The following is a 12,533-nucleotide window of genomic DNA, read 5'->3' as shown; positions in this document are numbered from 1 at the left end:
ACTGGTCTTTTTCCACAGACAACTAATACAAAGCAGGAGGAATTTCACACTTCCTCCAAGACAGAAAATGATTTTCAGTTTCTGTTGATAGTAGCTGTTTGCATTACATACTAACCAATGGCCTTAGAGTTCATTTGAGAAGGAAGAATCTCATCCCTCTGACAGGATCAAGTTTTCCTATAACTTCTTCATTTATTGTTTCAGTGAATTTTCACTCTCCCCAGAATATAGATTTGGACTGACAGGAGATCATAAGACACATACTGCCCAGTTACATTACAGGAAATTCTAAAATTCTCTTTTATGACAATACAGCTCCATGGAACAGAAAAGCAATCAACACCATCATTTGCCACCCTCTCTAGGTTTCCCTGTGGAGTCATGAGGGTTTGCATACCAGCTTCACAGTGATGCTGCTAGTGAAGGTTGCTTGTGAGATGCGCTTGTTTGGTGAATCTACCAGCTAAGTCTCAGTCTGCAAATACTGGAGTGGGTTGTAAACTGTTTGAGTAATCAGCTGGACCCTGAAAAACTCTCTGCTACTCAGGACAGATCCATAACATGGGAATCTATGTGTAACAGTTGGCTTTTTCTTCTGAGTTCATATCTGTTCCGGAGTTTGACTTTCACTCCTTCTGGACAGTGTGCACAAACAGTAACACATTTCAGGATTAGGGGTGTCTCAAAGAGCAAGTAGTTCTTGGGTCCTTTGCTAATAAATGGGAATGCAACCAAGCCAAGTAAAGGCTCTCTTTCCTTGAGCCAACCTATTCCTTTGACTGGACAAAGTAACAAGGGAATTTTATGGCATTTTTCTTTATATTGCAGGTGCAGGCTCTAACTCTGGCATTTCAGCCATTTTCCCAAGCACCTCTGGCACAAGCACTTTCTCACCTTACCAGCATGCTCACAAAGGTAAGAATGCACTCTTTATGAGGGTTAATTTAACTGCTCTTTATTTTCAAAAAGGCATCAACAAAGTACAACCAAACTGCAAATATCTGTTGCTATTTTCATTGTCACTATTTCCAGATTTCTAGAACTGCTATTAGAAATAATTCAGAATTCATTTTTGTTTCTCAGTTAATCAACATTGCTGTTTGTCAGCTGAACATAAAAAGGATTTGAGCTGTACCCAGTGATGCCAGCAATAAATTTAGCTCATTATTTGTAGCTTTACAGAAATAGCACTCTGCCTCAGCAAAGCTTAGCTTAGAATGGTGAAAAGAACTTCATGCACAAATATGGTCAGTCTCTTATTGAAGTAAAATAAACAGTTCTCCAGCACGATCATTTGGCTTTTAAAATTTTTGAACCTGAGAAGACAAGACAGGAAAGATGCAGTTAATAAGGTACTGACAATGCTGTTCTTCTTGGTATTGTCTGAAAACATTACTGTTAGGATCACATTTTCAGAGAAATTAAAGCTTTCATGCCTTTTAGCATATCTATAATTTTCTGCATTCTTTCACACCTTTTCAATTCTAGCCTTTTCCATCCAAGTTTTCTTTCTGAATATCTTTTCACCTAGCTTATTTTAAATTCACCTTTTAGCCATGCTGGTTTTTTAAGTTTCTGTTAGAAAAACATCCATTTTTCTACATGTGCATTGTGTCCTCCTTTAAACTTAGAGCTTTTGAGGCAGCCACAGTTATCAACAGTCATTTTAGCTCTTTCCCCCTTTGTATATTTACTGGCATTTGTCTTGTCAATGCTGATTCCAAGAATGCAGTGCTACAAAAGCTTCTGCTTTTGCTTATGTACAGCTTCCCGTATTAAAATACGATTTCCTACATCTTTGTATCTGATAAATCATACCATCAAATATTCTTAATGAATATTACTAACTTGTTTATGCATAAATAAGAAAATTTTGAGAAATATTTAATTAACTTGCCTTTGAGATGCAACACTAAGTTTTTCAATGCTTAATAAGCAACCAAGACTCAGATCAACTAAAAGATTATGCAAACTATGTGTAGAGCAGACTAAAAACTGTTAACTAGTCTCTGATCCTCAGAGTTGCTCCTTCATTTAGTTTTTTTTATTCCAGCAGATCTTTCAGGACAAGGACATCTGGCTACAGCTCTTATAATTGCTATGTCTACTATCTTCATAATGGCTATTGCCATTGTCCTCATCATCATGTTTTACATTGTAAAAACAAAGCCATCTGCTCAAGGTAATTGTTCAGCAGGTAAAATTTTAGTTGCAAATGTTATTTTAGAAAGGTTCTGAGAATAATTAGTGTTATATTTGTATATTCTAGCCTGTTGCAAGAGCCACTCAGTAAAAAACGTCGAAGCTCAGGCTAACACTCAAGAAGAGAAGAAAGAAGTGCAAGGTACAAGTTGTTTTAGTTCTGCTTTTTCTATCCAAGACAACACTGGGATCAAATATTCCTAATACTTTTCTCTTAATTACAGTTTCTCCTTTGGAGTATATAAAACCCTCATCAGTTTACTGAAGAATTTCCTATACTAGTTTTTTTGTGCTTCCAGAATGTCACTTAATCCTCTGATAGCAATTAAAAATATAGCAGAGAGATGTATTTTGTCAGTACGGTTGCCAGCAGGACTAGCTCCTGACACAAAGCGCTGGTTTGGAAACTTATTGCCAATTTAAACTTCTCTAATTGTTGTTCTACAGATAATGTTGTGATATTCTCTGAGAAAGAAGAGTTTGAAAAACTTACAGCAACTCCAGCTAAGGCTGTCAAAAGGTGGGTAAAAAATATATTGAAATATATTGCCAGTTTCACTGAAATGGGGGAGGCACATGGTCATCATTCATCCTGGTACAGTGGAACACATAAACAAATTTGCTGGGTATGTTGGCAAGCTGCTGCAGCAGGGCAAAGACCAGATGCCTTAGTGGGCTCTTCCCCTCTGGTTTCTAAGAGATGATAACAGACATGGTGAAGAGACACCCCTATCCTCCTCATTCCCTCTGTGACCAATTCATCAACTCATAGGACTCCATCTCCTCTTTTGAGAAGTTAATTTCTGGGACCTGAGTGCAGCTCTCACTCACATAGCCTTACTGAAGTTCCCCTTCCCTTCTAGGCAGGAAGAGTAAAAATAGCTGCTACAGGCCTTAAGGGAGCACCTTGTCCCTAGCATCATCTGCATGGCATGGTGAGGTAGTTCTCCTCATCTTGTCTCTGCCCAGCAGCCAAATCTGCCTGGGTAACATGATTAAGATGGGCTAAACACTGGCCTCTGTTGGAAAATCCCTCTATGAAAGGATGCTTGCAAGCTGCCTGTGACTGTGGGGCTTAATGGGCATTGCACGTACACACTGGGCTGGCGAAGGCCATGACAGTCACAGGATTTCAGAGGAAAGGCATTTTAAAAAATGGAAAACACTTTTATTTCATTACTCTCACATAGCAAAAAGAGGAAGACTGGAGTCAACCCATGAGAGGCTTCACTAAGATAACCATATCCTTCATTTTACAGTGAAAATGATGCATCTTCTGAGAATGAACGACTTTTAAGCCGGAGTATGGATAGTGATGAAGAAGCTGCAGTTGACAAGCAAGGGACTCCAGAGAGATGCTTGTTATCTTTAGTGCATTTGGCCAGAGATAAATCTTCTACAAGCAATAAATCAACTGGGGTAAGGCTACCTTGAGATTTAAAAATTGAGAGCCTTTTTCTACTTTTCTTAAAGAAAAAAAATATATGAACTATCAACCCCCCAAAATGCATAGTAGGGTAGATCAGACTGATTTACAAGAGCTTCTCCAGACAAATTTGTTATAGAATCTCTTTTGCATAATGACATATGTGCATATGTATAGTGATCAGGGATAGAAATACATTTTTCTACAAGATTAATTAATTTGCTTTTTTGAGTATTATATTTTATAGTTTCAAGAAAGAAAACACCCATAAAACACCAATCCCCTGTCATAGCTAATGGTAAGACAGTAAAATAATGAAGCAGGCTGGATTTGGCTGACAGCAGAACATCTGAGTACCTTGACCCAGCTGCATTGGTATTTCCACAGCACAGACTTCTCAATAATATCCGGTGTTGTGCTTGGTTTCCATGTGGAGTTTTGAAAAACAAACACATGGTTTGAAGGTGATTTCTGTGCTCTGAAGGACACTGTAATCCACTGTTTTGCTGTGGAAGGCCTTTTCTTCTTCCTGCTGAGCATGTACTGCTCAGGGCTTTTTATCTCACTTGGAGTATTTTAAGGCACAGTTAAGGCCACACCTCACCCACACGACCTTTCAATTTGTATTAACATCAAACTACCCTTTAAAAGAAGGTGTCTGCTCTGATTTTTTAGTATTTCTAATTTATTTTAAAATATCTATAGCTAGGTCCAAACCACATCATAATTATCAAATATCAGATATGGTTTAAGAAAAAATAGGTTTGAAAATGCATCTTTTCATGTTTGCATGTTTCAAATTGTTGGGAGAATCAGCTCAAAATTTCTAAAACACACCACTTTTCAGCTGAGATCAGACACACAAAATCTCAACACAAGTTAAACAGTTTTGTAGTTGTAGATATTTGGACCATCTGATAATAACTAACTATTTCAATACTCACTCTTTAAAGTTTGGGTTTTTGAGGTCTCTAAATTATCCAACTTTATGATACTTCTGTAAGCACTGGCTTGAAATAGGATACTAAACCTTGGGTAGTCATGAAATCAGAATATTTCAGAAGAAGCAGGTTACCTTTGAAAGACCCTATATCATAGATACATTCTCCAGAGTCATTTAGATAGATAGCTCATAATTGCACCTAGAGCATGGACTACTTCTTCCAGACTTGTTCTAACACGTCCTCATGGACTAAAGACTGCTGACAAGGCTGAAGACAGACTTTTCAATGAAAGAGCAGATTGCATCAAGATTCTCCACTCCATACCTAAGATGTCACAGTTAAGCCAGTTGCCAGAAGTCAGAAAAACAGTAATTTTCTTCAGATTGGGAATTAAGAAGTGTTACTAGCACAGGTAAGAGTATTCAGAGCAGTTAGACAGGGATAAAGAAAATTAGAAGCTTGCTATTGACCAAGTCTTCTTTTTCCTATTTATAACAAAACCCATTTGCAATGTGTGGCCACACAGAGGATCATCAGGCTAAACATTTCCAATTTGCTTTCAGCTTAAGGTCTAAAAACCCCCCATCTTCTGGCTCTGGTAAAAAGAGCGTCTTGCGTAATTCTTCAAGGAATTACTTAACCTGCTTCTTTACCCTAAAAGGGCAGGGAGAATGAAAATAAGCACCCAGTAGTTTTCTTAGGAGGAGATTTAATAAACCCCATTAAATTTCCTGTTTTCAAGGTTTTAAAACAGGCAGTCCAAGCCTACAATGGCAACACAACCAACTAAGCACACGTAAATTACTTGAGGAAGGAGCGAGCGACACTCAGTGCCCGCACTGCGCTGCCGCGTGGCACAATGCGCTCGCGCTGCGCCCGCCAGACGCGCTTCAGGCGGAGCAGCCGCTCTGCGCTCTCCAGCTGCAAGCCCATTAATCCACCTCATTGATGCGCCTTGCCCTTCACTGCCCAGATAAAGTGAGGGAAATCTTTCCACAAAACGAAGTACTGAAAGCAGAGCTTTCAGTAGGCTCGAAGCCTCGTTTGCGGTGAAAAGTGACAAATTTGTGGAGATAATGCTAGAGTCCTGTCAAAAAGTCAGCTTTTCAGAAAGCTCAGCCCTAATGAGAGCTGGCACAGGGAAGAAAATTTCAGTCCCTGAGAGCTCATGACATTTTGACATTTGTTTTCACTCCACATCAAATCCAAAGCCAAAACTCGAGAATATTTTGCTAAATGAAACTATATAAAAGTGTCCATTTTGAGCTTGAAGAATGTCAGGTTTTCAGTCTTGTTTCTTTCTTGTCAAAAATGAAAATGACTAGATCCCCCTGGACCTCAGATTTCTCCTCTCCAAAATGTCACTTTTTTTTTTTTTTACTCTATCTCTTAAATAGTTCAGTTAATTAATAATGCACTATGCAGGTTTACGTCAAGAGACAGAAAGGAAGAGCCTCTCCTCTACAGTCCTCTTATATTATTGGAAGAAGGCAGTTTCAGTCTGAATTTAATTCCCTGTACTCAGTCCTGACCTGGTATACCTAGACATCCCTACATTAATTGTTGCATATATGGTACTGGATTTGTCCTCATTCTCAGGAGTTGGAGCAGAAAAGTACTTGCTCTCAAAAAAAGTCTAGAAGTTGAAATGAAAGATCTCTAGCAGTGGCAAGTGAAATCAGAAACATGTTTATGCTTAATGGAATAATTGATGTGTCATTTGCTTTGAGTCTTCGAAAGGCACCCTTGAGGACGCTGTGTGATAACCCCCTGAAACTGAGAGGTCCCACAGACTTTCCACAGCTGTCTGCTAATTGTTTGATCTTGTAACTGAAAAATTAATGAAATAAATCTCTTCTCGTTTAGATTCAAAGTCGAAGGAAAAAGATACTTGACGTGTATGCTAACGTGTGTGACGTTGCAGAAGGTGAGTGTACAATTTGCACCTATGTTAAAATATGAAATCAGATCACAAACATTTGCTATAAAATAAGAAAGGCCTGTGGCTATCTATGGAAAATAGTCCCAAACCAAAGAAGACACTGTAGGCAGATTTGTATTCACTTGCCAGGAACCCCTGTGGTCAGCCCTGACCACAGAGCTGTCCAGGGTGGCCTTGGTCTGGAGCAGGCCATGGCTTCTCTCCAGGCACGTGCATGGCCTTCCTTCCTGTGGAGAGCAGGAAGAGTTGTGGTGGTCTGTGTTGAGACACACAAACAGACCAAGACGCAGAGAAGCAGTTTTGCATTCCTCATCTCGAGGAAACCTGTTGGTCTTATTTCTTTAGACAACAGATTTTAAAAAGTTCCAAATATGAAAGTGTGATTTGGGGAGGGTCGTGATTGAGGGTAAGATACAAGTCTCAACTTCCTCTGCTTCTCTAAATTCTGTCCCACATCTTGCAACAAAATGTGGAGTTTCCCGGCTGTAAGTGTTTTCACCCTGTTTAGCACTTGACTACCTGAACTGTTTTAGCAGGATATAAAAATTAAGTTCCCTGCAGAACAGGAGACGTGACTGCATTTACTTTCCATGCACACACACACTCTGTGTGCACATTTATGAGTATGCTGTAATTCAGGGAGCTCTGTCTCCCATCAGATTATTTCTGACGGGTAAGAAGCAGGAAAACTACAGAAGCGAAAGTCTGGTTTGGGAAAAATGCTGCCACTGGTTCTCTCTGTTTTCTGAACATGAATACATAGAAAATATGTCCAGGAGAAAATAGCCTTTTCCCCACAGGATGAATGGTAAATCCTACCCAGAGATTCACGATAGTAATGACAGTTAAGCACTTACAGGGACTTTTGTACTTGCATCTGGCATCATTGCTTCACCTCACTTCTCACTTTCCTACAAGGGCAACTTTCAATTACAGATATGTTTCAGCAGATGCTGGTGACAGTCTCAGGGAAGGGTCAAAGCTGTCTCTGGAGCTCAAACACTGAGCCTGACATGTAGAAGTTTATTAATGGGACTGCTCACTAGGGACATAGTTGCAATACACTTTTTCTAACAGCTAGTAAATTGTTGAAGGAAAGGGCAGAGCCATGGGAATTCATACAAACTATTTATTACTTCTTTTCCAGGCAACTTTTTACCCTAATTATGATATCCTACTGTCATTATGAAGAATTAATTTGGTAATATGCAGTAGTAACTTTGGACCTAGACATAATCATGTACTATCACTTAAAGATTTTAGCTGCATTCAATGCTAACAGTGTAATCTGTTGTACTTTAATAAATGTCAAGACTTGTACCCAGAGCCACCTGACAGTCCCCTCCCTCCCTTTGCAGGTCTGAGCCCTACAGAGCTGCCATTTGACTGCCTGGAGAAAACCAGCCGAATGCTCAGCTCAACCTACAACACAGAGAAAGCCATAGTGAAGACATGGCGTCACCTCGCCGAGAGCTTTGGGCTGAAGAGGGATGAGATTGGCGGCATGACAGACGGCATGCAGCTGTTTGACCGCATCAGCACGGCAGGCTACAGCATCCCAGAACTGCTCACCAAACTGGTGCAAATTGAGCGATTGGATGCTGTTGAATCCTTGTGTGCAGACATTCTGGAGTGGGCACAAGCAATGCCGGCTCCTGAACCAGCAGGGACATCCTGACATGCCTGCCTGGGGCCTGCACCTCCACATCAGAAGTGTGATTCTAGTAAGCACTGCATCAAAGACTTTGGCCTAAAGACCATTGATGCTTCTCCTTCATAATTGCTCACAATAGCCAATGGGAAGCTCTTCTCTTTGACTTCTGAAAGTGAAGTAACACATCTACCAAAACAAGAGCAGAAATTTCCCAAGAAGCTTGGCATGAAACACGTCATTAAACAAAATGATCATGTTAAAAAGTTACTGATAATAAGCAGAGACACAAACATCCATTTTGCAGTCTGTGTATGAGTAGAAGGGCAAATAACCCTTCTGATACCCTTCATGCCTGGCCTTCAGGAAAAGCATTGAATAGCTCTCTGAAAATGTGTCTCTTAGGGCTTCATTCAATGCTTCAATGGTTTAACAGTTACAGTCAGAAGCAGTACCACAGCTACAGTATCAATTAATATACATTAGGCACATACATTTCTATCTGCTCCAACCAGTTTCATTTTCTACACTTATTATGGGTTTGTTGAATCTAGAATTATGTGCATTACGTGCATAGGTGTAATTGCACAGTCCTCAGATTGACTACCTGTGCTCCATGGAAAAAGAGTCACCATAACTTACAGATTGAAGTGCTTCAAAACAATCTACATAATGCACGTAAATGCACTCTTGGTCCATTCTGACATTTCAGAAATTATAAAGTCTGGCTGCTGACTTGCTGAGGACAAGCTGGTTAGTAAGTGGGCAGTAAAAGTGGGCAGTCACTGCTTGCAAGTGGAGAGCAAAATCTTCTTTACTTTAAGAAAAAAGCAAAGCCAAAACCAGATTGTCCGCTACCATTAAAAATATACTTTTCCAATAGTGACATCTATATATCAAATTGTATTTAAGGCAGAGGAATTCCAGACAACAGTGGTGCACATGTGACACAAAGAGCAAAAAGAGCAGATTTCTTTAGAGACACTTGAAATGCACAGGAAAAAAGTGTTTTTAATGCTATACTCTTGTAAGCTTAGACCACGAGCATAGAATCTACCAGTGAAATTAAACTCATTGGGAAGGTAATGCATTACTGTGAGTTTGTGAAGTACAAAAATTGACGTAATCTGGTTTTCTTTTAACTAGTGTCTGATTTTCACAGTTAAAATTTATCTTAAATTCATTCAGACCACAGGTCAGTGTCACTTACCAAACCTATTTGCCTAATTTGTAGCCAAAATTGTGATGATGGATTTCACCATTGCAACCACTAAATTAAGAGACGTGTCAATTACAAAAATTGCTTCTTAAATTCCAAAATGCATGACTGAACAAAATGCTATTAAAAATATTTACTATTACCCAGAATTTAACAACCAGTCTTCCGTTACTTAGTAACTAGATCTTATCTGTGATAGTATCACAATTGTGCAAAACATTTATCATCACCCTTTAACATCTGTATTTAGTATCATTTCAGCACTTGATTTGTATATCAGGGGAAGTAAATACTGCACCATAAAATCTATCCCTCTCATTATTCTTTTTCCACCCTTTCTTTCACTTCATAACACACTCTTCATTAATCTGCATATTCCAAATTTGAAAAGATTTTAACTCTTCTTTCAATGATGCAGCAAGCTGCATTTATATGAAATTTAACTAGCTGATTGATGTTGAATTTAGGTGTGGAATTCCTGCTGTCTTGAAATCAATGACAAATCCATACAGATTTCAAAAGGCTTCAGTAAGATTTCTAGATCTGCTTACAGCTCAGCAATCTTTAACATAATTTTCAAGACCATGAATTTGCAGGTTTTACTATTGCTACTAGAATTAAAAAAAAAACAAAACAAACAAAAGGGAAAAAAGAAAGGAAAAAAAGCATCAAGATTCAATTTTTCTTGTGCCAGTGTAACTACAGTGTTATTCAGTGGACTGCCTCCTATGTTTTATATGTCATTTAAAACAATACATCATGTATTTCTTAAAAAGAAGACAAAGAAGATACAGGAATCTTCTTCTTTTTATGTTTATTGGGCCATGAAAAGTTAGGGTTTTGAAACTGATGGTGCCAATGCAAGCACAGACTATTTAACATTATTTTATTTAGTATACAGTATTTTTATTGTTATACAAGAGATGTACAGGACTGAAAAAAGAATCCTGTAGGTCTTGCCAAAGCTTACTTTCTAATAACTTTGTTTAATGCTGTATATATAACTTATTTTATTGTAAAATATGAACATAAAATATACTAATAAAAGAAAGAGGTCAAACACAGTTGTATTAGCCATTTCTTTGATTAAATAGCACATTGCCTTATAAATCTGCAATTAAATAGGTTAGCCAAGGGCTGGCAGGCACATTTCTGTGGTATGGGAGTGTCTTGGTAACATATATGGAGCAATCTTTGCATTCCTGTTGGATACTGCTTCTCTGCATCACTTAGGAAACTTGAAGCAGAAACCATTTTGTCAAGAGAATTTGTATTCAGTATTTCACCTTGAAGGTAATGTGAAAATGCCAAGGCCTTTGCAATTTCTCAGAGAATCTGTACGTTTTTATCTGTGAAATGAGAACTCTGCAGACTCTGAGGCTGGTGAGTAATGTCACAGTAACAGTACTCTCATCAGCATGTCTCCATTCTGCATTTCTAAATTAGCACTACTTCACAATATTACCAGAAATCTTAACTGGATGCTTTCACTTCATGACAGGATAATTGTGTACATGCAGTCTTAGACTGCACAGGTGGGACCACCAGAAGAACTGCAAGCTTCTGTAAGAAAAAACAGAGCACCAAGTTGGATTTTCCTCAGACTGAACTACTTACCAGCTTGTACAAATTTCCTCACCTAATCCCAGCTTCCTAGCCTGACCAATGTTGTTTAAGGAAAAAAAATATTATTTTCCTTAGAGAAACTTGCTGGGCTTTGCAGACTTTCTCTGATTTCAGGTTGCAGTCCTGAACAGGGACTGTCCTCTACATAGTGTTCAGTAGCTGATGGTCCCGGACTGATGACATAAATGAAAAGAAGAGAGGTAAGCTGGGCTGAAAAGGGTAGGTGCCAGCTTTGCAGTATAAAGCACGATCAGCTGAATGCCTTTGTATGCTATAATTTGGGATAATTAATAATATTCACATTGTTCATGAACAAAGAATAACATGCATAAATGTCCAGCAGTATGGGTTGGATTATAAGCTGAAAAGGCATGCCAGTTCCATTTCTCCCTGTGAAACTCTGAGCTTGAGACAGTTCAGCAGTCCTGCTTTCTATTAGGGAAGGTGTAATTAAGAGAAAAATTCCTACTGTTGCAGGTGAAAATCATTACCCATAGGTACAACAATGATTCCTGTATGCAGAAGTCACTCTTCTGCAAGCAAGCTCTATACTTGTTTTGATAATGAAAAGAAAATTGAGCCCATGCCCTCATTATATATGGGAGAGGCTTCCTAGTACACATTTCACTAAATATATTAATATAAACAGGGCAAGAATGGACTGTCTCAGGCTATATCTAGTTCTAGCTGCATAGTATTGCATGTATATTCTATCCCCACATCCAAATAAGTGCTTTTTATTATTTATTGTGATATGATTTATAATGCATAGCACCTGTTACCTCAGGCATTAATTTATCACTATCAACTACTCTTCAAGGACATAAAAATGTTGATTTCTTTTTGCTGCTGTTGTGTGAAACTAGACTGTCTGAATACTTAGGGAAGAATGGTAAGAAGCCTTTGTATGCACTGCTGCAGAAGGCATCAGTGATTAGCTGTTACACAGGGCACACACAGGCATCTCATTTGTCCATCTGCTTTATTGTCAAAAATAGATTTTTTTTTAATAATTGAGACTGCTATAATAACAAGCTTGTATAAAGATTCGAGTTAGTATAGCAAGACAATTCAGGAATTATTTTCCAACTTAATCTACCACACAGAAGTAAACAAAAAATCAGGAGGAGGTAGCGCCTAAGACCGATTAGTAGAAGGACAACTGAATCAGGAAGGAAACAGAGTTCAGCATCTGCTTCTAAAATTCAGCCTTGGTGTGCAAGACTGCTGTGAAAACAAATCCTCCTCACTCTTCACACTTCAGCAGGGAGGAGGACAAATTAAGCAGACATCCAACTGCTACTTTGTGGCTTTGAAGGATCATAAACCGAGAAATTATGTTTAATTGCATTTCTTATATAAATAACTCTTGAATCCACACACTAGAATATTGCTTCTTCTGAAGCAAAAAACCAGTCTGGCAACACTAGTTATCTCCAACCTTCTTCAAAGCCTGCTACTTTTCCAAAAAGCTGGTGTGTGGGTGGGATATTATGCTCCTGTTTGAAACTCTAGCGATCCCT

General features: G+C 38.6%; 1 protein-coding gene across 2 annotated transcripts in view; it reads left to right on the top strand.

Annotated features, from left to right (window-relative positions):
- Positions 1 to 10,433, top strand: part of EDAR (ectodysplasin A receptor) — a 73,462-nt gene extending 63,029 nt beyond the window's left edge. Inside the window, exons 6-12 of one of the 2 annotated variants that reach the window (XM_038156799.1) lie at positions 829 to 915; positions 2,057 to 2,182; positions 2,270 to 2,344; positions 2,650 to 2,722; positions 3,462 to 3,621; positions 6,439 to 6,499; positions 7,873 to 10,433. In XM_038156799.1, coding sequence (XP_038012727.1) covers positions 829 to 915; positions 2,057 to 2,182; positions 2,270 to 2,344; positions 2,650 to 2,722; positions 3,462 to 3,621; positions 6,439 to 6,499; positions 7,873 to 8,192 — 902 coding nt within the window. In that variant the 3' untranslated portion in view covers positions 8,193 to 10,433. Of the gene's footprint in view, positions 1 to 828; positions 916 to 2,053; positions 2,183 to 2,269; positions 2,345 to 2,649; positions 2,723 to 3,461; positions 3,622 to 6,438; positions 6,500 to 7,872 lie in introns of both variants that reach the window. The other variant, XM_038156789.1, reaches the window with a different exon arrangement.
- Positions 10,434 to 12,533: the final 2,100 nt, after the last annotated feature.

The sequence above is a fragment of the Motacilla alba genome, chromosome 1 (assembly GCF_015832195.1).
Source record: "Motacilla alba alba isolate MOTALB_02 chromosome 1, Motacilla_alba_V1.0_pri, whole genome shotgun sequence".
Taxonomy (NCBI): domain Eukaryota; kingdom Metazoa; phylum Chordata; class Aves; order Passeriformes; family Motacillidae; genus Motacilla; species Motacilla alba.
Note: the sequence above shows the minus strand (reverse complement) of the source record. Positions and strands in the feature narration are given on the sequence as shown.